This window comes from Rhinolophus hipposideros (genome assembly GCF_964194185.1).
Source record: "Rhinolophus hipposideros genome assembly, chromosome: 22".
Taxonomy (NCBI): Eukaryota; Metazoa; Chordata; class Mammalia; order Chiroptera; family Rhinolophidae; genus Rhinolophus; species Rhinolophus hipposideros.
The window spans coordinates 19,570,493-19,596,591 of NC_138068.1; the positions used below are offsets into that span (position 1 = coordinate 19,570,493).

General features: G+C 39.6%; 1 protein-coding gene across 2 annotated transcripts in view; it reads right to left on the reverse strand.

Annotated features, from left to right (window-relative positions):
- PHF20 (PHD finger protein 20) overlaps nt 1-26,099 on the reverse strand; it is a 117,670-nt gene that overhangs the window by 25,764 nt on the left and 65,807 nt on the right. For both annotated transcript variants that reach the window (XM_081034645.1, XM_081034644.1), the window contains one exon: nt 6,354-6,632. In XM_081034645.1, coding sequence (XP_080890771.1) covers nt 6,354-6,632 — 279 coding nt within the window. The remainder of the gene's footprint in view (nt 1-6,353; nt 6,633-26,099) is intronic.

Sequence of the window (26,099 nt, forward strand, 5' to 3'; positions counted from 1 at the left end):
CTAAGTAAGGGGTGCCTTTGCACTTCTCTAAAACCAACCTTGTTTGCATTTCACATTTTATAATACAGCATCACACCTTCAGGGAACAACAGGCAGTGAGAGAAGGATGGGGCAGGTCATTCCATACAAGGGATTCCTGAAGACCCCACATTATTCAAATGCACACAATTTATGATTAATATTCTCGTACAATAAAGGTATAATGAACACACTCTCACTGGCCTTCCAGCTTTGAAATCATGTAGTTGATGAATTTTCTCAGTTTCTTGGGATCTGCATTAATTCAGATTTTGTACATAAAACTTTTTATAATTCACTACTTCAAACTGGTAAACTTCAATTTTGCATAAAATCCAAATACCTTAACATCATTACCACTTTATATAGAAGGAAGTGCAATTCAGAGAATCTGCAAGATCACATAAATGAATGTACAGAAAAGGAGAAGTGAGACCTGTCAGAGCACGTGGGCCTCCAAGTCCCGAGCCCGTAACAGGAAACGAGCACAGGGCATGGGTCAGCTCCATAGCTTACCCCCACCACCCTTCCCTGGCGGGGCACGTTTCTCCTTTCACATAGTGCTTGCTGGGGGAGTAGACATGGTGGACACCTCCAGAACCTTTCCTACCCCTACCTCACTGTGCAGCATCTAAAGGGTTTGGACAGCATTGACTCCACACTCAGTAAACCAGTAAGAGTAACCCCATGCCCCGCGTGTCAGTGACAGGCTTACATAGTCTGAGCCTGGGCCAACTAGTTCCGAAGGCAGGAACAAGAATGGACTATTCCGACCCAAACTTAGGACTCTGGTCCAATGTTAATAAAAAGGGTATTCTCTTACTCTCGTTAGGTTTGAAGGAAGCAGCACGGAGCCTTAAACGATACTGGCTACCATCTATGACCACAAGGGTGTTCAACCTGAACACCGCAGTGACAGGCGAGAGGGAAAGACACTGGGTCCTCAATCAGCAGGCCTGGAGTTGTACCTCCCCTGGACTCCCTGTTAGGTGTAACTAAAAGCATCCAAAGTGTTAACGGTGGGTCAGAAACATGGGTCAGAAACATGGGCACGTTAAGCTTTAAAGAGGCTCCTCCTCAGGCTTCAATTAGAGGAGTAAACGATGAAGACAAAAAGAAGAGATATTCCAGTTGTTCTATAGAAGCCCATGTTCCCTGAGGGAAGAGGGAAGAGAGAAGCCTTCAGAGGCTCACCCTGGCTTCTGGCTGAAGACTGTGAAGTTGTATGTGGCCTTAGGTGGCAGAGCTCACAGGGAGAATTGTTACTAAGGTAACCCACGTGAGTCCCTGAGGAACAGGGGCAGACAAGGGGACAACAGGCAGCACTCATTCAGATTACCCACATGCACAGGAAGTCTCGTGAAGGGAGGCATTCTTATTTCCCAGTCCAGGTCCCAGGGGCAGAGTATCCTTCCCTTAAATACAGCAGAGCCTAGAGGTGAGAGTATGGGCTGTACAACTAGATTCAAACCGTGGCTCCACCACCTGCTGAATATGTAGGCATTGCTTCAGGTGAATCCATCTCATCTGCACCTCAGTTCCAATCTAAAGAGTAGAAACAGGGGCCGGCCCGGTAGCTCAGGCGGTTAGAGCTCCATGCTCCTAACTCCAAAAGCTGCCAGTTCGATTCCCACATGGGCCAGTGGGCTCAACCACAAGGTTGCCAGTTTGACTCCTGCAAGAGATGGTTGGCTGCGCCCCCTGCAACTAGCAACGGCAACTGGACCTAGAGCTGAGCTGTGCCCTCCACAGCTAAGATTGAAAGGACAACAACTTGACTTGGAAAAAAGTCCTGGTAGTACTACACACTGTTCCCCAATAAAATCCTGTTCCCCTTCCCCAATAAAATCTTAAAAAAAAAAAAAAAGTAGAAACAATAGTACTCATCTCCTAACGTTTGTTTTGAGGATTAAATAAGACACTACAAGTAAAGAACTCGGCATGCTGCCCAACACATGGCAAGTATTCAAATAGTAGCTGTTATTATCTTGTTTGTGACATTCTGCCCAGAAAGTGGCGTTGGTCTGCTATCAGCTCTCTCTTCAAATAGCTTAGCCAACTGTTCCGCGACCCGTAGAACATGTACCTGGCTGTAGGGCTTTGTCCTGAATGCCCAGATTCAGTTGGACCAAGAGCGACTTCCTGCCAGTCCTCTGGATCAGAGAACAGCTTGTCACCTGAGGAGGGCAAGGCTTTTCCAGGATGGCCACTTGTCCTCTCGTCAGGCTGCAGACTCCCATCAAGAGAAATACCTTCTTGCTCCCTCTGCACAGCCTGCTCCCTATTTCTCCATCAGATCATCACACCAGACTGCTGCTTCCAGGAAGGAAGAAGAAACAATAACATCCCCCTCCCCCATGGGCGAATAGCTTGTACACCACAGAGCTGGGGCAAGCGCAGACCAGATCGTGTCTGACCTCCACGAGAGGCAGGGATGACTCGATCAGCTTCTCACTGCCTATCGGAGAAGTGATGCGCACAGCCTAACACCATCATGTCACCATGTCCACCTTCCTGGCCTCATCTCCCATCAGTCCCTGACCCCAGACATCAGCCCAAAAGGGCCCGCCAATAAACCCCTCCCTCGAACCCTGCATTTTCTTTTCTTTTTCTTTTTTGCTTTAGCTCATGGCAGAGACTGCTATGCCTTTCCCAATACCCATTTCTCCACTTAATGCACAGGAAAAGAGAACATGTTCCCAGCTTCCCCTGACTGAGGGATAGCCAAGTACCAGAGGTTCAGGATATGAACAGAATTGACGTGGGGTAGTCTAGGTTATATCCTTACAAAAAGAGGCATGCTCTCCCTTTCCCTGCCCAGCAGCTGGAAGACAGGCAAGGTGGTGAGCAATCATGGACCATGCAGAGGAAAGCCACTCCTCGGGCCTGCTGGGACACTGAGGAGAAGGCTGGCCTCAGACAACTTCACACAGCCACCGCACATAGGTTCTGTGACTTTAAGTGAAGAGCTTGCAGTCTGGACTGAGAGGGAAATAAACTTCTATCTTATTGAAGCAGCTACTTTAGCATCGTAATCTGTATCCTAATTAAGCTCATACTGCTCTCTTCCCATTAAGGGGACAGACGGCACATCCCTGTGAGAAGGCCAGTCTAGTACCACAAGAAAAGGTACAGATGGCGACAAAGAAGTACCCACTTTGGTGTCCCAGGGCTCATTCTGGCCTAAAGCCAAGGTTTATCCAGAGGTAGAATATGAACCAAATGGATGTGACAACAGGTAAGAAGCACAGGTGAGGTTCCCGTTGATCCTAGAATGTTCTTTCTGGGCCAAACCTCTAGTCAAGACTGAATGCATTTATGCAGAATCAGACCCAAATACCAAGGAAGCCCGAACTTGTCCCTGAAGAGAATTTATTAAATACATTCTGATATTCTGAGAAACTTCATTTGGAAAAGCAAATCTAAATTGACCTTCCAAATTCCCTTACGGGACTGAAGGCCTCGCTGAGGGAAGAGGAAACCCATGAAGGCCTGAGTCAGAGGGGCACCTTCGGGACAGATGATCATGCCAGTTTGCTGCCCTCAATACCCCTGAACCTTTGCTCTGCTTGTTCCCAGCACAGGGTACCTTTTCCCATCCCCCTGCCTTCTGGTCCTACCCTCACCCTTTCAGGCCTAACTCAAATGTCACCTCCTCCTCTCGACATCCCACCCTTGCTCTATATGCAAAATTTGAATCTGTGTTCCGACAGCACTTTATGTGTCCCTGATATAAGACTTAGCCCTTTTCACTGTATCTGTTTCTGTGCTTTTCTCCCCATGTGAAAGGGCTTTGTCTCGTTCATGCCTAGTCTGACATCATCACTTTAGAAATGAGAAAATGAGATCTGTGAAGAGCTCAGATCACAAGCAGACAGGAGCAGGACTGCTACTAAGATTTGGTCTATAGACTCTCAGATCACGACTGCTTCTCCTGCTCAAGGTTATTGGCAGGAAAAAAAAAGTCTCTGCAGAGTGTTTTCTGGTCCTGACGGACTAGAAGAGCCAGGAATCTCCATCTGAGAAATCCATCAGAATCCAAGTTTCTATTTGCCATAATCAGAGCACTCAGCATAACAGGGGTACTTTTTTTTTTAAGGTAATTATCCCCAAGCAGCACAAATTCTATAATATTCTGTCTTCTACTTAAGCATAAGGTCAAGTCCAGGACACAGGCTGCCTGGTGTCAGAGTCTCACCTTGAAATATGTCCTCAACTGAACTCCCCACAACTGTCTGAAATGCTACTCCTAAAAGATAAAGGCTCTCTTAGAAATCTGAAGTGAAACCTAGGTATGCCAAGAAAACAGGCAAGTGACTGAGCTGGTTTTATTCTTTCAAATCTTATAAAATTTAGTTATCGGATTAGTCAATTACCAGCAAAACCATGAGGAAACAGACGGAGGCTTTGAAGGGAGAAAAGTGAGGGGAGATGCCTGGAACAGGGGGGTGCCTTCTGGAGTTCTGGGGCCTGTGGAATCTTAACCCCCTGCTGTTTGCTCTCACTGATAGCCAGAAGCATGATGAGGGTCTAGACCCCAGTACACAGAAGACAATAACTGAGGCACCTGCTGGTCAGTGGCAGAAACAGGACCTAACTCTTCTTTAGATCAATTAGCCTATGGTAAAATTGGCTTCATTATACACCCTTTCACTTAAAGTCTCAGAATCTATCGACAACATTAAGTGAGGACTTAGTATGAGATCCGAGGACAGTACATAAAAGTAGAAAATCAATCACCCAGGCTTATTAATTATACCAAATGGCAACTCTGTCTATTTCACACACAGGGTCAGAGACCACCTTTGTCTGCATGGCCCTGACCTACTGTCCTGAAACCTGATTTTATACCTGCTGTCAGATGACCCAGAGTTGTACATGCCATCTAATAACTAATGTATTTTAATGGCGAAGCTATAAGCTTCCAACATATATCATAATGTTACAATTTCAGGTAAAAAGATGCTGAGAAGCTCATAGAATTTACAGGAAACTCGTTAATTTTTCTGCAGTTCCCCAGAAATGTGTAATTTTTCAATTTCTGTAAGTTTCAGAAAAAATCTCCAAAACAGGGTATCTGTAATAAAACATAACCCTTACTAGCACCATTATAGTTTCTATGTAAAATATACAGTGCTGTACTGTTGGTGGGATTGCAAACTGGTGCAGCCACTATGGAAAACAGTTACTCAAAAAATTAAAAATAGAACTACCTTATGACTCAGTAATGCCACTTCTGGATATTTAATTGAAGAAATCCAAAACACTAATACGAAAAGATATCTGCACCCCTATGTTTACTGTAGCATTGTCTACAATAGCCAAGATATGGACGTAACCTAAGTGTCCATCAATAGAATACTGGATAAAGAAGATGTGGTACATATCTACAATGGAATACTACTCAGTCATAAAAAAAGGATGAAATCTTACCATTTGTAACAACATGGGTGGACCTATAGGGTATTGTACTAAGTGAAATTAAGTCAGAGAAAGACAAATACCATATGTTCTCACACGTGGAAGCTAAAGAACAAAACAAACAACAACAAAAAAACCAGAAATGGATACAGAGAACAAACTGATTATTACCAGATAGGAGGGAGTTTGGGGGGCTGGGTGAAAAAGGTGAAGGGATGCAGTACAAAATGGTAGTTACAAAATAGTCACAGGGATGTAAAGCAAATCATAGGAATACAGTCAATAATGTTATAAAAACTATGTATAGTGCCAGGTGGGTACTAAACTAACTGGGGTGGGGTCACTTCATAAATTATATAAATGTTTAACTATGCTGTACACCTGAAACTAATATGAAATAATAATGAATGTCAACTGTAACTGAAAAATAAATAAACAGTGTTACAGGGAAATGTCTTCAGTTGCAATTATGTTGAAATCAGACTCAAATTTGGACCTCACAAGAAAATCATGTCACCTTTTAGTTCTTTTGTTCCTTTTGTCCTACCAGCAGGGATGGGTAATGGAATAGCACCCATGCTGTTCTGAGCACAAGTTGTGCTGGCTTTGGAAGGAGCTCTCTTTCCTTGACTGTCTAAGCGACTGTCCTTCACAGGCTAAGCAACTTTCTCAAGGTAACTTGAGCAGCAAGACACTGAGGTAAGAACAACAGTTAGGTACCTCTACTTCTTCCAGGAGGGCCACAGCTCCATGATGTTAACTCCTGAGATCACTTGTCATTTTCAATCTTTTGGGACTCAACTGGACCAGACCAACCTAATACCTGCTTTCTGTGTCAGAAATGCAAGCACTGTGACCTGAGCAGCAGAACCACCCTCGGTGATACAGACACAACACAAAATGAAAATACTTACTTGGGGAACTGGCAGAGACTCGCTTCCTGGTCAGGCTCTCCTGGCTGGCCTTGTCTGAAGCTGAAGAGCCCCTCGTTTGGACATGCCTCTTTCCTGGGTTCTCCTCTGGCTCTGGAGACTTCTCCATTCCGTGGAAATACTTCATGTGATAGTGCAACAGTTTGGCTTTGCGGAAAAATTTTAAACAATCCACAACCTTGCACCTAAATTTGTGGTCTAGGTCGATAGCTGGTGCTTTCGATGTCACGAAATCATCTGTTTTCTTAAAAGTATTTGTTACTGAAAAACAAAAACAAAGATCCCTTGTGCTTACCTAATTATTACAATATACACATTAACACATGGCAGTAGAAAGTGAAAGAGTAGCATACATACAAAGCTGCGGCATCAATCAGACTGCCATTACCTCCCAAGATTACTCTTTGGAGAGAATGGATATAACTTCAGGGTAAATAACAGAGACTCAACTGTGATACACCTTTTGAAAGAAGTGATCAACTTTGTTTGCTTGTTTGTTTGTTTGTTTGTATAAAGATGCCATATAAGTTCTCATGGTTTCAGACTTAGGGAAAAGAACAAGGGAAAATACTAAAAACAAAAATCAGGATCCCAACCCAGCACTTGTTATTCATGAGTTGGACCAGATTCAGACTCAACACCATTCTGGTACCTCTCTGTGTAGACAAAACCAGGGTCATTCTGATGGGATCTCTTTATTAAACCTAAAGGATCTTACGATAGTTTTTGCACAAGGAGAATGTAACTGTTACAAAGGTTTTGGTATTGAGCTTTTTTGAGATTTCACTACCATGTACTTTGATCAAAATGACTCAGAGACTATAAGGGGGGGAAAAAAAGGCAATGAACTGAATGGAGCTCAAGAAGAACTTGGAGGACTCAATGATTAAATTCAAGAGACAACAAAGTTTGAGTCTCCCAAAACCAAATCAACAGAAGTCAATGGTCTGTCTATGCTTCAATGACAAAGAGTAAAGGTGTCAAAAGGCCTTCACATGTATTAGAAAATCAGTTTAATTATGGTCAGTAACAGTATAACAATTATATATGGGGTCAAATGGGTACTAGACTTGGGGGGATCACTTCCTAAGTTATATAAATGTCTAATCACAATGCTGTACACGAGACTAATATTATATTGTATGTCATTGTAACTGAAATTTTTAAAAAATTTTTAATCAGTTTACTGAAGACTCCCTCCACAATGCCCTCACCCCAATGAGAGCAATGACCTTAAACTCAAGTAAGTCACTCCTACTCTACAGAATAGGTCACCCAAGAATAGCCTTTCTTGAGTGAATCAAATTTTTCCTAAATGTAATGACAGAAGTTCCATTAGAAGCAGATAGTGTGCTGAATCTCTGGTAAATGTTATGATTACTTTTCAAGTACCATTCCAGAATCAAAAGGAATTTTAAAAATTCGTAAACTCAATTTAAATCATACTCTATTTCCAATGCAGCACTAGGGAATGATTGTAAAACTGGGGGGCTTTATGATCTGATACATGCTGTTATAATATATGGGCAATTTTAAAAAGTACAATATTCTACACACAGACACACACATCCCAAAGCAAAATACCTTAAAATCATTTTCTATCCATGACAAGAGATTTAAGAAGCTCAAAATAGTTAGAAGCAGTTAAGAGAACAAAAAGCAACAAAGTAAAATGGAATACATACTTCTCAGACTAATAGTTGTACAGGACAAGCATGTCAGTGGAGAAATTCAAAACTCAAACCTCCAATATATCCTAAAATTCTTTCTTAGAACTAAATACAAACGGTTTCTCTGGAATTTCCTCTTCTTGGTCCAATGAGTTTGAACCATAGAGATCTGTCACTTTTTTAGGTTAAAAAGGTTAAATATTGGCCATTTCATACGGTACAACCTAATAATTCCTCTTCCATATGACACAGTCTTTCAAAAATTATTGCAGGGCCGGCCCAGTGGCTCAGGCGGTTAGAGCTCCATGCTCCTAACTCCGAAGGCTGCCAGTTCGATTCCCACATGGGCCAGTGGGCTCTCAACCACAAGGTTGCCAGTTCAATTCCTCGAGTCCCACAAGGGATGGTGGGCTGCGCCCTCTGCAACTAGCAACGGCAACTGGACCTGGAGCTGAGCTGCGCCCTCCACAACTAAGACTGAAAGGACAACAACTTGAAGCTGAACGGCACCCTCCATAACTAAGATTGAAAGGACAACAACTTGACTTGGAAAAAAGTCCTGAAAGTACACACTGTTCCCCAATAAAATCTTTTTTTAAAAAAAGTATTGCAGACAACTCCACTTACTGCATGTGAACAAAGCGAAGGTCTGCGATAGAGTATTAATGCCTGCCACCACCTGACTACAGCAATCAAGTTCATGTAAACTCAGCCATCCTCTGACTCGTGTTTAAAACCCAGGTTTGTGACATACTTATTTATAATGCCAAAAAAGAATACTAAAATATAAACATCTTTTGAATTTTTAAAAAATTTTAAGAATTGAAAACGATCTCCAACAAGTGGTGGTGCTGGGAAAACTGCACATTTACATGCAAAAAGTGAAATTGGACCACACTCTTACACCATATACCAAAACAAACTCCGGATGGATTAGAGACTTAAAACATAAGTACTAACACCATAAAACTCCTAAAAGAAAACATAGGTAGTAAACTATTTGACACCAGCCTGAGCAATATCTTTTTGGATATGTCTCCTCTAGCAAGGGAAACAAAGCAAAAATAAACAAATGGGAGTTCATCAAACCGAAAAGTTTCTGCACGGCTATGGAATCTATAAACAAAACCAAAAGACTGAATGGGAAAATAGATTTGCAAATGATATATCAATAAGGGGCTGATATCCAAAATATATAAGGAACTCATACAACTCAATAACAAAAAAAAATAATCCGACCCAAAAATGAGCAGAGGACACGAAAAGACATCTCTCCAAAGAAGATATACAGATGGCTAAAAGACATATAAAAAGATGCTCAACATCACTAATCATCATGGAAATGCAAATAAAAACCACAGTGAGATAATCATTTCACACCAGTCAGAATGGCTATTATCAAAGAGTCAACAAATATCATATTTTGGTGAGGATGTGGATAAAAAAGGGAGCGCTGTGTACTGCTGGTGGGACTGAAAATTGGTTGCTGCCACGGTGGAAACCAGTATAGAGATTCCTCAAAAAACTAAAAATAGATTTACTATACAATCCAGCAGTTCCACTTCTGGGTATTTATCAGAAGAAAACAAAAACAGTAATTTGAAAAGACACATACACCCTATATTCACTGCAGCATTATTTACAATAGCCAAGATATGGAAGCAACCTAGGTGTCCGTCGATAGACGACTGGATAAAACAAGATGTGACACACACGCACACACGGAATACCACTCAGCAAAAAAAAAAGACTGAAATCTTGCCATTTGTGACAACATGGATGGACCTAGAAGGTATGAAGCTAAGTGAAGTAAGTTAGAGAAAGAATATCATATGGTTTCACTTCTATGTGGAATCTAAGAAAACAAATGAACTAAACAAAACAAAACAAAAACAGACTCATAGAAACAGAGACCACAGGGATGGTTGCCAGAGAGCCAGGGGGTGGGGGTGAAAAACGTGAAGGGAGATAGTCTGTAATCCTGTGGTTTAAGTTTGCATGGTTGACAGACGATTACTAAGAATTACTGGAGTGAGCACATTGTTAGGCATAAAAATGCTGAATCACTCACGATATTGTACACCTGAAACTAATATAACTAATGTTGTATATCAATTATACTTAAAGAAAAAATAAAAATAATGTACATTTAAAAAAAAGAGTTGAGTATGAAAACTATGGACCAACTCTATGAAGACTTTGCATCCGGGGTACACATGCTGATCGTGTGGATGAGGCAAAGACAGGGCAGTAGTTAAAAGTGTGGACTCGGCGCTGGACAGCCTGGTTCAACTCTTGGCTCCTCTGCTTATGTCACCTGCCTGTTTCCTCATGTGCAGGATGGAGATAATAATGGTAACTTCTTCACTGATTTGTGAGAATTAAATCAATTACATGTGAAGATCCTAGGAAAGTGTCTGGCATGTACGTGTCATGTTGCTATTTTGTGTTTATGAACAAATGGGAACAGCCTTTCAGGAATTAACCTGTTCATTAGCAGGAGAGCAGAGGGCCCCACCACTCCCAGCCTCACTGCATGCCCATGCCAGAGGCAGCATGCTATCATGGAAACAGCCCAACTTTAAATCCTACCTCATCCTTCCTTCGCTGCATAAATAAGCTGTGCATATTTTTTTTGAACTAATCTGATCATCCAGTTTCTCATCTACAAAAGGGAATAATACCGTCTATTTCAAAGAGCTGCCTAGGAGGCTATAGACAACATATATATGTGGCACAAAGCCGACCATTTCAAATATAAAATATACCTTATAAATAAATAGGCTTACGTCATTTATGGAGCAGCTGGAGACAGCCATTACAATTATCAACCAAGGTGAAACAGCCTTTGAACCAGCCCTCGTAGCTCTGGCTGGGAGGCAAAGCGCCATGCAAGCACTCAGGTTTGTCTGCATCTTCTAAAACTGTGACATCCAAACCAATCACAAGATTTCTAGTACGGCTATTCCCTGGGATTATTACCTCCACTGTTTAAGACATTTCACTTTTACTAATGCAACTAAATCATATTATACGATGCTGGAAAACAACAAGCTTAGGCCCTCGAAATCCTAAACTCTGTGTTGTCTTTGCATTTCCATTTTCCCCAAAGAGTTTTCTCAAACTATACACTGGAAGTTACATTTATCGCTAACAAAGTCCATCTGATTATTTTAGCCCAAGAATTTCATAACTCTCAACTCTGTAATCCTGTGTATTCTTAGGTCTTTTTCCAAGTTGTTGATAAAGATCCAGTAGATGGCCATTAGAACACCTTTCAGGCTGACACTGACCAATTAATCCACACCGGCTGGGCAGAGGTGCCTGAGCCTATTCAATCTCACCTATGAAGATCACCAACGCACTCATGTAGCTATTTCCTGCGTCCACAGATCGTTTTCAAGAGAGATGTGGTCAAACCACCTGCTGAAATGAAGATATACCTGGTCTGATAGTGCTATAGATCCCCCAAATGCGTATGTTGAAAACCTAATCTCCAATATGATGGTATTTGGAGGTGGGGCTTTTGAGAGGGGACTAGGTTATGAATGGGACTAGTGCTCTTATAAAAGAGACCCCAAAGACTCCCCTACCCCTTCCACCATGTGAGGACACAGTGAGAACAATATGAACTAGGAAGTAGGTCACCAGACATTGAATCTGCTAGAGCCTTGATCTCAGACTTCCCAGCCTCCACAACTGTGAGAAATAAATTTCTGTTGTTTATAAGCCACCCAGTCTGGGGTATTCTGTTATAGCAGCCCAAATGGACTAAGACAACTGGTCTTCCAATCTTGCAAGCCTCTCAAAAGAAAGTAAGTTTAGTTTGGCATGATAAAAACTCCTCCCTCCAAAAGCCAAACTTGATTCCTCACAGCTAAGCAGAAGGTGAGAGCAGCAGGGCCTCCAAAGGTCAGCAAGCTTGGCACGTAGTGGGCCACCTGCCTCTGAGAGGCGGCCTAGGACCACAGCGGCTCACGTGAGCAGAGAAACTCCCCAACATAGAAGACACTTCCAGGTGTCACTGTCACCAAGCCCCTGGCCAAACCAAGAGCCCCTTTCAAGACAGCAACATAGATAAGACAAAAATCAGTTGCTGGTTTTTGCCTGAAGGAGTAAACATTAAAAGAAGATTTAAGAATTATGAATCTTCAACCATGGAAATTCTGAAAGATTCCCCCATAAATTCAACTCAGGGAAGTATTACTCATTGATATGCAAGCCCTTCTGAGTATAAGCCTGCCAGTAACCCACTGTTGAGGAAAAACAATCAACACAAGCACCAGGGTGAGAAAGCAGCAAATAGGGTATAAATCAGTCACAAATAGCCTGTGACAAAATCTGATAGATTATACGATTAATTATAATTTCAGACCCACAAATCAAAAAGTAGATAAAAAATATTCTACAGTAATAAAAGTATTAAAAGCCAACTTTTTAATAATGAGAGTTATATGTTAAATAAAAATGAAACAACAGCAAGAAAAGATATATAAACACCCCAAGACTTAAGTATTTGTTCCTTTTTCATGAAGGTGTTGCAAACTGTACTAATTTTGAACCCAACAAGTTTTTAGAGGCATGAAAAATTCTCCAGACTTCACAATTTTATCTTACTTTTCCCTGACAACAGCCACAATGAGCTGTCTGTATGCACAATGAAAGCTGCCAGGTCAGCCTGTGCAGTCCACGTGGTTCCCTGCTTGGCACCTTTCTCCCATATGCAAACCAAGCCGTAATCATTCAAATGCACCGCCTTGCACAATGCTTTCTCCTTGGCTTCTCGGCAGAAAACATTCTGTTCTGTCTTCTCTGAATTCCCATAAGCATGTCATGGAAAATAAATCTTGTAGTATCTGTCCCTTTCTATTTGTATTACAGTTGGTTCTGCTCACTCCTTATTCCAAAATGAAATAGAAAATGTGTTCCTTTCTTTTCTTCTTACAGTACTTATTGTGTACTTCTACATCAAACAAGAGAGCCTTTCCCAGACTGTTTCCTCATCATTAAGTGGAAATAAAAATACTTCTTTCACAAGGCTCCCACATGTTTCCATGAGGTAATAGAAGAGAAAACCATTATTAACTGCAACAGGTTACTTGAGCATTAGTTGTCATGGTTGTCACTGACCTCACAGTAATTTACTGAAAACAATCAAAATTATGCATAATCCCAGCCAGGAATCCATGTATCAGTGGCATAACTTGCAAAATTTTAACATCTAATTGCCCATTTTATTAATCAAAAACTGAATATCAATGGTAATTAATAGAAGCGCAATAGCAACAGTAAAATGATGTAACCAGCAAAAGTGTTTTACATTTTAAAAGAATTAAAAAAGCAAAATATGCACACTATAACTATGCTCAAAAACCCCACAAAATATGTTATAAGCAAAACATAAGAATACATATAAAAATAACATATAAATATAATAGTATATGTTAGTTTTTTAGAATTGTAAGAATGTAAATAATGGCAACTTTTTGGTTAAGGGATTTTAAGTAAAAAAAAAACAGTTTGATGGCTGCCTTATGGGAAGGCGGTTGGTGGGCTGGGTGACAAAGGTGAAGGGATTAAAAAGTACAAATTGATAGTTATAAAACAGTCACGGAGATGTAAAGTACAGCAAAGGGAATATAGTCAATAATATTGTAATAACTACCGTGTTTCCCCCAAAATAAGACCTAGCCAGCCAATCAGCTCTAATGCATATGTTGGAGCAAAAATTAATGTAAGATCCAGTCTTATTTTACTGTAAGACCCGGTCTTATATTAATTTTTGCTCCAAAAGACGCATTAGAGCTGATTGTCCGGCTAGGTCTTATTTTTGGAGAAACACGCACAGTATGTGTGTTGTCAGGTGGGTACTAGACTTACTCAGGGGCCACTTCGTAAATTATATAAATGTTTAACCACTAAAACTTAAAAAATAAATGAGAAATTTTTAAAGAATCAGTTTTCTCTACTTTCCCATATTTTCTAATTTTTACAATAGCCATATTATTTTCATAGTAGAAAAAAATTCTTTTATATTTTCATATAATATTTTCCTCCTCAGAAAGGTGTTCCAGTGACAAAAGAAACATGGTGATGGAAGCATGGTCGAGAAACTAGGAGAGCCTCTGGCTGTCAAACGGGCCTGCTGGCCACTGTCTACATGAATTCCAAGTCTCACACATAGGTGTATATTTCCCAAGGGGAGGACAGTTCATTTGGAACTTATGTCACTGATGGCACCAGCTAAGTGACGTCATCCACTCTTGGAATATTAGAGTCCTTGTCAAGATGGGAGCAGTTACTAGGACAGAGAGCAGAAAATACGTACATTAAAACCTCGTGGGATCAAATATATGGTGATGGAAGGAGAACTGATTCTGGGTGATGAACACACAATGGGATCTATAGATGATGTAATACAGAATTGTACACCTGAAATCTATGTAACTAATAACAATTGTCACCCCAATAAACTTTAAGAAAAAAACAAACACCTCCTGGGAGCCCGGTTCAAACGCTAGGGATAATGGAATTTGCCTCTGGGGTAGAAACCCATTTATTCCTGTTTTAGAAAGTCATATGGAAATCAATCTTTGCAAACAGTTACTGGTATTACCATTTCCATGCTCTGTGCTCTTCCTCATGTTTAACAGATGTTTGAAGGAATCAAAGCATAGCGCTCTTCCCTGGCTCCCAGGCACCCTTTGCTCTTGCCTCTCCCAAATTACTACTAGACAGAGAAAAACAGTGCACAGAATTTGAATTTGCTTTTAATAATGGTAACTCTAAAAAATGTTTGTTTCATTTTTGTATTTTTGTATTTTTTTTTGGTGGTGAAAGTGGGGATACACTATAAAATGTCTCTTAATAATCCCTGCCTTCTGGTACTTACACCCATGTATAAATCCCCTCCCCTTGAGTATGGGCAGAACTGGTAACTTGCCTCTACTAGAATATGGCAAAGGTGACAGTGTGTCACTTTCCTGATCATGTTATGTAAGATTGTAATGTCCATCTTACTAGTTAGCACAGCCCCTTGCTGGCTTGATGAAACAAGCTGCTATGTTTTGAGCTACTCTATGGAGAGGTCCATGTGGCAAGGAGCTGAGAATGCCAGCAAAAAACTGTGGCCAGCAGTCTGACTTCCTGCAAGGAACTGAAAGCTGCCAACAATCATGTGAGCCTAGAAGCAGATCCTTCCCCGGTAGTTTTCAGCTGAGAACACAGCCCTGGCCAACTCCTTGATTGCAGCCTTGCAGAGGATCCAGTGAAGCTGTACCTGGGCTCCTCATCCACAGAAACTGAGAAAATAATTGCGTTGTTTTAAGCCACTATGTTTGTGCTAATATTGTTACACGGCAATAGATAATACAGAGTAGGATCAGAAGCCCTCTCATTTTCTATATGCTTGGATAATGCTTTATAGCTTCTTTTTTTACAATACGCATACATTACTTTTATACTAAAAAAGTTTTTTAACTATGTTTTCTGAAATTTGGCTTAGAAATAAATGTCCTATTTCACTCTTTTTTCGTGTGTATCCATTGGCAGTACCTCAAAACTGCACAGCTAGATGACTGTGATGGTTATGTTCAGTCTGATTGGCGATACTCGGTCTGGCATTCTAAGCCCATGTCAATCGAAGTACCATCCTGCTTTCCCAGCTTATCTCCCATGACTCCACCACAGTGAGGCCTCAGGTCTGCCCCAGCCTACTGCTGGCCCCCGCAACGGCTCACGCTCCCACAGCTCACACCTCTGCTCATACTGTGCCCTCTCCCTGCCATTCCCCCAGGGCTCAGGCAACTCTTCACTTCCATCCAGACCCAGCTCACTCCACGTGCAGGAAGACGTCCAGATGGCCCTGGCTCTCAAGAACCACATGCCATCGACTCCTGGCACAAATGACTATCTGCTGCACCCCATCTTTAGCACTTTGGATCTGCTCCTGGATCCTGTCATTTGTCACTTCTCCAGCCAGAGGATAAGGGCCACTTCTCATTGTCTTGTGTTCCCTCAGCAACAATCCCTAATACGGTCAGTATCTTAGTCAAGTAATAGCACCACATGAACCCAGGAGTTGAATACTTTTTTGACATGTACTTCAAATACTGTAATATAATGAATAAAACATTTTCCAAGTCTGTGAAGGAATAACTTTCTCAGCTTTGAAGCAACAAAAGCAATCAAAGAGAAACATGAACAGCTTTAAATATTCACAGCAAGTCCACTCAAACGCTTAGAATTAAAAAATAAACAATCAAAATATCCACAGTGGAACAGTTAAAAAAAATTATGGGAAGTCTGCATTATGTAATTCTAACCAGCCACTTAAAAGAATGAAGTAGCTCTGTATGAATAATCTGATATGAATAATCTCAAGATACATTGTTAAGTGAAAACAGGAAATTGCCCAGTACATACTGTACAACTCCATTATAAAACTGCACAGCAAGGAAACCAGAGGATAGAAATCAAACTGTTGACAGTAGTTACCTCTGGAGAGGGTCTTGGGCTAGGAAGGCAGGTGGTAAAGAAGAACTTCAACATTTTCTCTGTATTCCCTAAAACAAGGAGCACACCTAGCACCCACATTTTGGTTTCCAAATACAATTCTCTGCTTAAAAAAAATATATGGCTTCTTGGAGAAATAACTGAATCCAGGATTGAATAAGTATAAGATGAGCTTAGAACATCTTCTTATGCCAAAAAGTAAGTAAGTGCTCAATTATGATGAAGACATAGGAACCAGTTTGAAGGGTTCCCACTGGCCAAATATGGGACAATATGGGTATTAAAATAAGTAAATGATACTAACAGATTATAACTCATAGAACAAAGTAAGAATCCATGAGTCCGTGTGGCTATAAATAAATACAATAAATAAAAAAGAAGGGAAAGCTCTTCCTTACAATAAAGCACAACCTAATAAATGTAGAAGGAATGAGGAGAGTTAGAAATCACCATTTGGCAGCCATCGTAGTTATAGCTGTTCCTGGCAATATCAATGGATGCTAAAATGTCTGCAACATTTAATGAAGAAACAAAATATTTACACAGTCTCAGAGTATTCTCTCACAAGACATTTTTTAACAAAGGGAAAAATAATAGCTTTACAGCATAGAAACCCCATAGATACTACCCTAGCCAAGTGACAGAATTAACATCAAGCAATAAATGGGACAAACAGATATGTATGTGCCTCCTGAAACAATGCACCTGAAAACGACATCCCACTTATATGGTATTTCTGCTAAAAGTGAGTAACCTAAATCTAATCATGAAGATACATCAGAAAACCCCAAATTGAGGAAAATCTTATTCTTTAGAAATGTCAAGGTCATGAAAGACAGAAAATCTGAAGAATTGTTTCAGATGAAAGGAGACTAAAGAAACAAAATAATTACATCCAATGTGTCATCTAAGACTGGATCCGACCAGGAAAAATAATGGTATAAAGAATATTATTATAATAACTGACAAACCTTTAATAAGGTCCTGATTTTGATAATTATATTGTGGTAATGTAAGAGAACGGCCTTGTTTTTAGGAAAATATGCACTGAAGTATTTAGGGGTAAAGGTCTCCAACTTATTTGTAAACAATTCAGAAAGAAATATATTTTAAAAAACAGAAAAAGCAAACAAGGGAAATTGCTAACAAGTGTGGAATCTGGTTAAAGACATACATGCATACCTCATTTATTGTGCTTCATTTTACTGCACTTCACAGATGTTGCGTTTTTTTACAAACTGAAGGCAAGACCCTCCACAAGCAAAAAGATTACAATTCACTTTATTGTATACTTGCTTTATTACAGTGGCCTATAACTGAACCCGCAAAAATCTCAGAGGTATGCCTGTACAGAAATTCTTTGTACTATTTTTGCAACCTTTTTATAAGTCTGAAATTATTTCAAAATAAAAACGTCTTAAAAATACACACAGGAAAAATATTTTGAGGCCACAGAATATTCAAATAGGAAGAAAGTAACCCTGCCAAGGCCATCCCCTAGATTACAAATGTCTGCACTCAGCCCTCACAAAAATCACTGAGCATTTATTCCACAAGATGGCAGAGCTGCCCCAAATGCCAGAGCTGCGTTTAGAACAGCTAATCCTTCCTCTCTTCTCTGAACTAGACGTGTTGCCTTCCCTAGCGTCTCCTCCTGCTGCCCACGTGCCTCCTTCACACTGATTTCTCAGATCGTGACTCCAAACCACGTTAGAAATTCCATGACAGGCACCAGCTTAGGACAACAACCACTAAACAATGACTAAGCCCCGAAGCATCCTGGCCTCCAGGGGCCTTGCTGGATGTTTCTGATGATGATACCGCCCTCCTTCCTGCTTACTTACAAAACACATTCCTGGTGAATGAGTTCTCAACAACCCCTGTCTCTCTCCCAGCAATCTTTCTGGATCGTCCTGTACTCACCACTAAGCCCTGTTCCAAAAGAACACCAGGAACACCATTCGGTTTCCAGATCAAATTAGAGAATTCCAAAGGCACCAGCGTGTCTGCGTCCTGACATCACTGTCCCACACTGCTCTTCCAGACTGACCACCCGACTTAATAAGCCTCTTACCCAGAGTGTACACAATGCTTTCACGAGTGCCCACAAGAGCAGTGGGAGTTATAGATACAACTTCCCTAAAGGCAAGGATTGTGTTCACTTCGCTTGATTTTATAGCAGCCGGCATCTCAACAGATGTCATCAGGCACTCATTTGGTGGATGGGAGTCAGAGACCCTGCATCATCAGCTATAAAAAAGTGTACAACTCTGGCTAAGTCACTCTTTCTTGGCCAAGTATTAGGCTCTTTGCCTATAAAACAGGAAGAATTAATAGTGAAAAATTAGAAATAAATGTCTGTCAGCAGGTGATAGTTAAATAAATTATGAAATACCCATACAAGGAAATAAATTACATGCAATTGTGAAGAGATATGAACCGGCATGGGAAAATACCAATCCATTGAATAACACAAGAATATGATTCTATTATTGTGTCTTTTTAAAGCTATTTGAGTGTATATAGGCTTGCATGTGCACAGATCCATGACTGGAAGGATGGAAAGCCACTCACCAAATTGTACCATGGTTCTTTCAAGAATGAGAAGGCAATAAAAGGAGGACTTTTCACTTTTTTTTCTTTAACTTGGTTTTAATTTTTCCTAGCATGTATTGATTTTTAAATTTATAGGAAAAACAAACAGCAACATGATTCTTTATAAAATACTTTTTAAAATATGGATCTCAGATGCCTTTGAGAGTAGTGAAAATTCATGAAGAACTAGTACTTATAAAGAACTAGTATTCCTTAGTGTTCTGATTGTGAAAAATCAAATTTCATTTAAAAATCAACATTAAACAAAACTTGCTATTGTTATCACCTTATATAAGACTCAAAAATGACGAGGATACTAAAACTACAAAGTCTGAGATTACTAAATTCCTGCCATGTTACGTTTTTCAATGAAGAAATTAATGAGCAACTGATGTGATTTAACTTTTAATACCTTGGAAACGTACTAAAATACCTTTTCACATTAATTTTCAAAACATTTTTTATTTGGCCATATATGTTGAGTTTTTTTAAATCCCCATATCCAATAGGAATCTTGGAAAAAGAATCACTGCATTAAAAAACAGGACTTATTTGAAATTTTGTTTGGATAAAAGAATTGTCAACATTACGACAGATCTAGAAATATTTAAGCTGGGCAATGATCAATCAATAATGCTATTCAACATTTATCAACTGGAAGTATGCAGGACAGCCCATTCTTATAAGTAAATGCCTCCCTAAGATTAAGGAGATAATTTATTCATTTTTGTGTGTTTTCCTAACTCTCTCCAGGTTTCCTTTCGCTCCTTCAAAGTTGTGGTACATAAGAGATGTACATCAACTCTAATAATTCCTCTCACATGACAGAAAAGCAGGCTCGGGGGAGAGGAGCTCTGCCAGTGTAAGGAGGCTCGGCAAGAAAAGGGAGACCACTTGCACCCACAAGCCCTAGAGGCTGAGCTACAACACTCTGGACCCACTGAGTCAAAAGACCAACCTAATGGCACCACAAATGAGCCAGCAGTGAATACTTGAGAACTTTCAGTTCACTATTTTCTAAGTGCTGCTCTGCTACAGTATTTATGTTAACTACATGGCATCTGTCAAGACAAAAAATCTACCCCTCCCCTCAAAATTGAAATCATCCAAATAGAAGTATGCAATTCTGTAGACATTATGGTGTAAAAGCCTTATAGTCACATTAAAAACAAAACTATTTAAATACCATTAATCTTTTAACAATGCAAAATTTTCTATTTATAATTTAAATTACTCTTACTATTTGGAATTTGCCTTTCCACAAGAAAGGCAAAAAATCTCAAATCTTGTATTCACTGTTAAATATACAAATTAGATTTATATTTGTATAACACAACTGAGGATATAGATTTCATGACAGCTAATTTTTTTTTAAGTGGCTACTTTTTTTTCTTTTTTTTTAAATTTTATTGGGGAAGGGGAACAGGATTTTATTGAGGAACAGTGTGTACTTCCAGGACTTTTTTTCCAAGTCAAGTTGTTGTCCTTTCAATCTTAGTTGCAGGGGGCACAGCCCACCATCCCTTGCGGGAGTCGAACTGGCAACCTTGTGATTGAGAGCCCACTGGCCCATGTGGGAATCGAACCAGCAGCCTTCGGAGTTAGGAGCATGGAGCTCGAACCCCCTGAGCCACTGGGCCAGCCCCGTGACAGCTAATATTAAATAAAGTCACAAGTATGTAGTGTGTCAAAATACAGAATCACTAAATATTCAACCACCTTCTCTCCATCTGAAACAGCCTAAGAGGAAATGCGCTATACCTTTGGTCATCTTGCTCCCTCTGCTAGAATACCAGCCCCATCTGTTACTCGGGGAACACTGCTATTCATCCATCAAGATTCAGCTTCAATGTCAAGTCTCCCAAGTTAAGATACCTTTAGTTAGCACTAAATCTGACTGATCTTGTATCAGTGATGCTTATTAGCACAGGCCGTGGTACTTAGGAAGTTCATAGGATGCTGTAACTGAACTGAGCAAAAAAAAAAAAGAGATGTGCAGCCACGACCTCCACATCCACATGTGCGGCACCTCTTCTCACGTGTGATGCCCTTGTTGCCGGAAGACAATTTCATTTCACCTTTAGTATTTCCCTGAGTTGTTCTGTGAAAGGACTTGCCAGCATATTCTTCCCCAGAGAACAAGAAGCAACCCACAAAAATCTCCACAAGCTGCTTCATTTGTCCTCTGGGGTTATAGGTACCCACAAACCACTCTACATCCTGGGAAGGAAGAAATTTACAGACCATCCATATATACCAAGAAAATGTCCCAGGTCCAGAACTATGTAATGAATAACATCTCATGAGATTTGATTCCACACATTGTTTATGGATAAACTCTCCCATAAGGCCATGTTTTCCCACAGTTAAGTTGGCCTTAGTCCAGAATATAGCTGAGTCCAGAAGGAAGCTATCCTACAAGGCCTTAAACTTTCATGGATATTTAGAAAATGCCAGAATTTACCGACACTATTCCCCGCTCCCCTACTCGACCCTTCTCAATTCGTGATAACTTAAACTTCACAAAACTTTTTAAAGATGGATGTTAATCAAGAACCATGGGACATGAGTTATGGATAGGAGACAAACAACCTCATCAAAATATTTAAAGAGTGGCTTATACTATAATTAAAATGATTTTTTAAATATGGGGTTTATAATATGGGAAAATACATACATATGAATATCGATTGCATGCATATTATGATCGTAACAACAGTTTTTAAATAGGAAAAAAGACAGTAATTTAAATTTTTTAATTTCACTATTGTGAAATACAATAATAAAAGTAAAAGATAAGTGATAGACCAAGAGAAAATATAATACAACGTATATAAAAGATAAAGGATCAGTATCAATAATATACAAAGAAAATGTGACAAATCAATAATCAAAACAACCCAACAAGAAGTGGGCAAAGAGTAAGAAAAGACAATTCACAGAAAAACAGATAAAAATATTCAATAAACACATGAAAAACACTTCTTCATTAAAAAAAGAACTCAAAAAATGAAATCTTGTTTCCAATCTTAACACAAATTAGAGAAAACTTAAGAGATGAGTAATAGCCATAGATGGTAAAGATGTAAGGGAAAATGTACTCTACCATACTTTTGGTCAAATTATAAAGTGGGATGGCTTTTTGTGGTTTTTTGGAGGTGATTTGTCAGTGCAATTTAAAATGTGCGTTCCCCTTGAATGCAGCACTCACACTCACTGAAACATCCTTATGGGGCTATTCATCAAGTATTTAAAAATACATATTCAAGAAATACCACTCTATCATTATTTGAAATACTGCTCAGAAATACTCTAAAGGTCCATCAAATAGGAAATGGTTAAATGTATGTTGGAACATTTTTACGAGAGACAAATATTCAACCACTAAAAAGAGTAAGACAGTGAACTGCCAAGGACAGATCTCAAAAAATACTGTAAAAAATACCTGACATCAAATTATACTACAAGGCTACAGTAATCAACACAGCATGGTACTGGCATAAAAACAGACTTATAGATCAATGGAACAGAACACAGAGTCCAGAAATAAATCCATGCCTATATGGCCATTTAATCTACGACAATGGAAGCAAGAATGTACGGTGGGGTAAAGACAATCTATTCAATAAATGGTGCTGGGAAACCTAGACAGACACATGCAAAAAAATGAAGCTGGAAAACCTCCTTACACCATATACAAAAATAAATTCAAAATGGCTTAAACTCAAATGTAAGATCTGAAACCATAAAATACCTAGAAGAAAATATAGGAAGAAACTTCACAGACATTACCCGAAGTAAGATTTTTACTGATATATCCCCTTGCGCGAGGGAAGTAAGAGAAAAAATAAACATGTGGGATTACATCAAATTACAAAGTTTTTTCACAGCAAAGGAAACCATCAATAAAACAAAAAGGGATCCTACTGAATGGGAAAAGATATTTGCCAATGATATATCTAATAAGGGGTTAATATCACAAATTTATAAAAAAACTCACTCAACTCAAATCCAAAAAAAATAAACAACCCAATTAAAAAATGGGCAGAGGAGATGAAGAGACATTTTTCTAAACAGGACATACAGATGGCAAAGACATGTGAAGAAATGCTCAACCTCACTAACCATCAGAGAAATGCAAATAAAAACCACAATGAGATACCACCTCACCCCAGTCAAAATGGCTATCATCAATAAATCAACAAATAACAAGTGCTCGGGCGGATGTGGAGAAAAGGGAACGCTTGTGCACTGTTGGTGGGATTGCAGATTGGTGCAGCCACTATGGAAAACACTACAGAGGTATCTCAAATATCTGAAAATGGAACTACCTTATGATCCAGCAATTCCACTCCTAGGTATCTATCCGGAGAAATCCAAAACTCCAATTCAAAAATCTTTATGCACTCCTATGTTTATTGCAACACTATACACAATAGCCAAGACATGGAAACAACCGAAATGCCCATCGGTAGACGACTGGATTAAGAAGCTGTGGTACATTTATACAATGGAGTATTATGCAGCCATAAAAAAGAAAGAAATCTTACTATTTGCAACAACATGGATGGACCTAGAGAATTATGTTAAGTGAAATAAGTCAGACAGAGAAAGACAAATAACATATGATCTCACTTATATGTGGAATCTAAAGAAAAGAATAAGTGAATGAACTAATCAGAAACAGTTTTGGAGACAAAGAGGAAAAACTGAGGGTTGCTAGATGGGCGGGAGGTGGGGATAAATGGGAAGGTGAGGGGATTAGAAAACAGTTGGTAACCACAAGATTGCCACGGGGTTTTGAAAATTAATTTGGGGAACATAATCAATAATGTTGTAAAGATTTTGTAGGGTATCCGATGGACACGTGTCCCATTTGGGAGACCACCTCAGGGATGATGTAGATGCCTGATCACTGCAATGTACACCTGAAGCTGAACAATAATGAATGCCAACTATAATTATGTATCTGTATATATGTACATGTATGTATATACTTACAAGAAGCGGAGTACAGCATTGGGAGTGGAGACAGTGGAAGTGTAATGGCTCTGTGCGATGTCAGAAGGATAGTGGATGGGGGGAGGGGGGTCACACAGTGTGAGGGATATAAATGATAAAAGTCTAAGTATTACTTTGTCTTGTGCACCTGAAACTAATAAAAAAAACTGTAAAATTAAATAGAGAACAACAAGCCTAGAATTAACCCAAATAAGACTAAAAGAACCCAATTATATTTAGAAATAATAAAACCTTAATTTCTTCCCTACCTATGGAATTGTATATAGAAAAGGGTCTGAAAGTAAAAAAAAAAAAAAAAAATCACAAACTAGTAACAGAGGTCTACCCCAGTGGAAAGGAGCAAGACAGAGGAGGCTTTTCACTTTTACTCCTAATGCTTCCACATTGTTTGGCTTTTTTATGATCAATATGTATTATTTCATACTGCTTTTTTTAAAGGAAAGTAAAACATGAATATACATACACACAATACAAGGGGCTTAGACGTTCTTCACTTTAAAAGGCAATCACGGTCAGCACCGTCCTGGACTCTGATCAGTTACCACCACCATCAGCAAAACTAAGAGTATGCATTACCAATTACATCCAGATAGATATTAATGAAACAAGCAATCATTACTTGAGAGGAAAAAAAACCCTTATGTGCTCACGAACATGCAAAACTTCCTAAAGCTGTCTGTTAACATAAGATAGGGTTTTCTTTTTCAATATGGTGGAATCACTCATATTGAAATAACACTTTTGTATGCAACCCTATTATAAACTCTACAAAAAACATGTAAAAAAAAACCAAATATCTAAAGGCAGTGAAGAACAACAAAACGCAGGCCGAAACAGGAGTCAAATACTTGGAATAGAAAAGGGCACAAGATGAGTTTCCCATTTTTAAAGGTTTTTCACCTAAAATCAGTTTCCAGTCAGTAGCATTGGGTAGCTAAAACTCAGATAGAAACTTTTAGTCTTACTGATTGAAGAAACAGAAGATAAAGTTCAGTGCAACTACTGGAAAGTGAGGGACAAAATCCTAGAAAGAAGACAGCCACAAAAGGGTGGCCCCAATTTCTGCATAAAAACTCTGCCTAAGTCTCTGGCTGATCTCTGCATGTACACAGTTTCAAGCAGCCCAACTAAGGCAAAAATAACTGAACAGAGGTTTCAACTGCTGCCCATTGCAGAGGAAAAGAATTTGGAGTTTGAGTTTGGCCAAACTAATTGCCCTTTATAACAAAGAAAACAGTCCTTTTTTAAGGAACCTAACATAATCCAAACTCTACAACATATTAGTCACAATACCCAAGATACAATCCGAAAACATTAGACATGAAGAAAAGGGAAGAATGTGACCTGTGGTCAAAAGTCAAACAATGAAGATTAAATAATCTAGACATTGAACCTGGTAGACAAGAACTTTAAAGCAGCTATTAAAACTATGCTCATAGGGCCGGCCAGGTGGCTCAGGCGGTTGGAGCTCCATGCTCCTAACTCCGAAGGCTGCCGGTTCGATTCCCACATGGGCCAGTGGGCTCTCAACCATAAGGTTGCCAGTTCCATTCCTCGAGTCCCGCAAGGGATGGTGGGCTGCACCCCCTGCAACTAGCAACGGCAACTGGACCTGGAGCTGAGCTGCGCCCTCCACAACTAAGACTGAAAGGACAACAACTTGAAGCTGAATGGCACCCTCCACAACTAAGATCGAAAGGACAACAACTTGACTTGGAAAAAAGTCCTGGAAGTACACACTGTTCCCCAATAAAGTCCTGTTCCCCTTCCCCAATAAAAAAATCTTTAAAAAAACAAAAATTAAAAAAAACAAAAACTATGCTCATAATGAAAATATCAATTGAAAATCTCAGCAGAAGATTTAGAAAAAAAAGGGAATTCTAGAACTAAAAAGGTATCAAAATAAAAATTCAGTGGATGGGCTTAA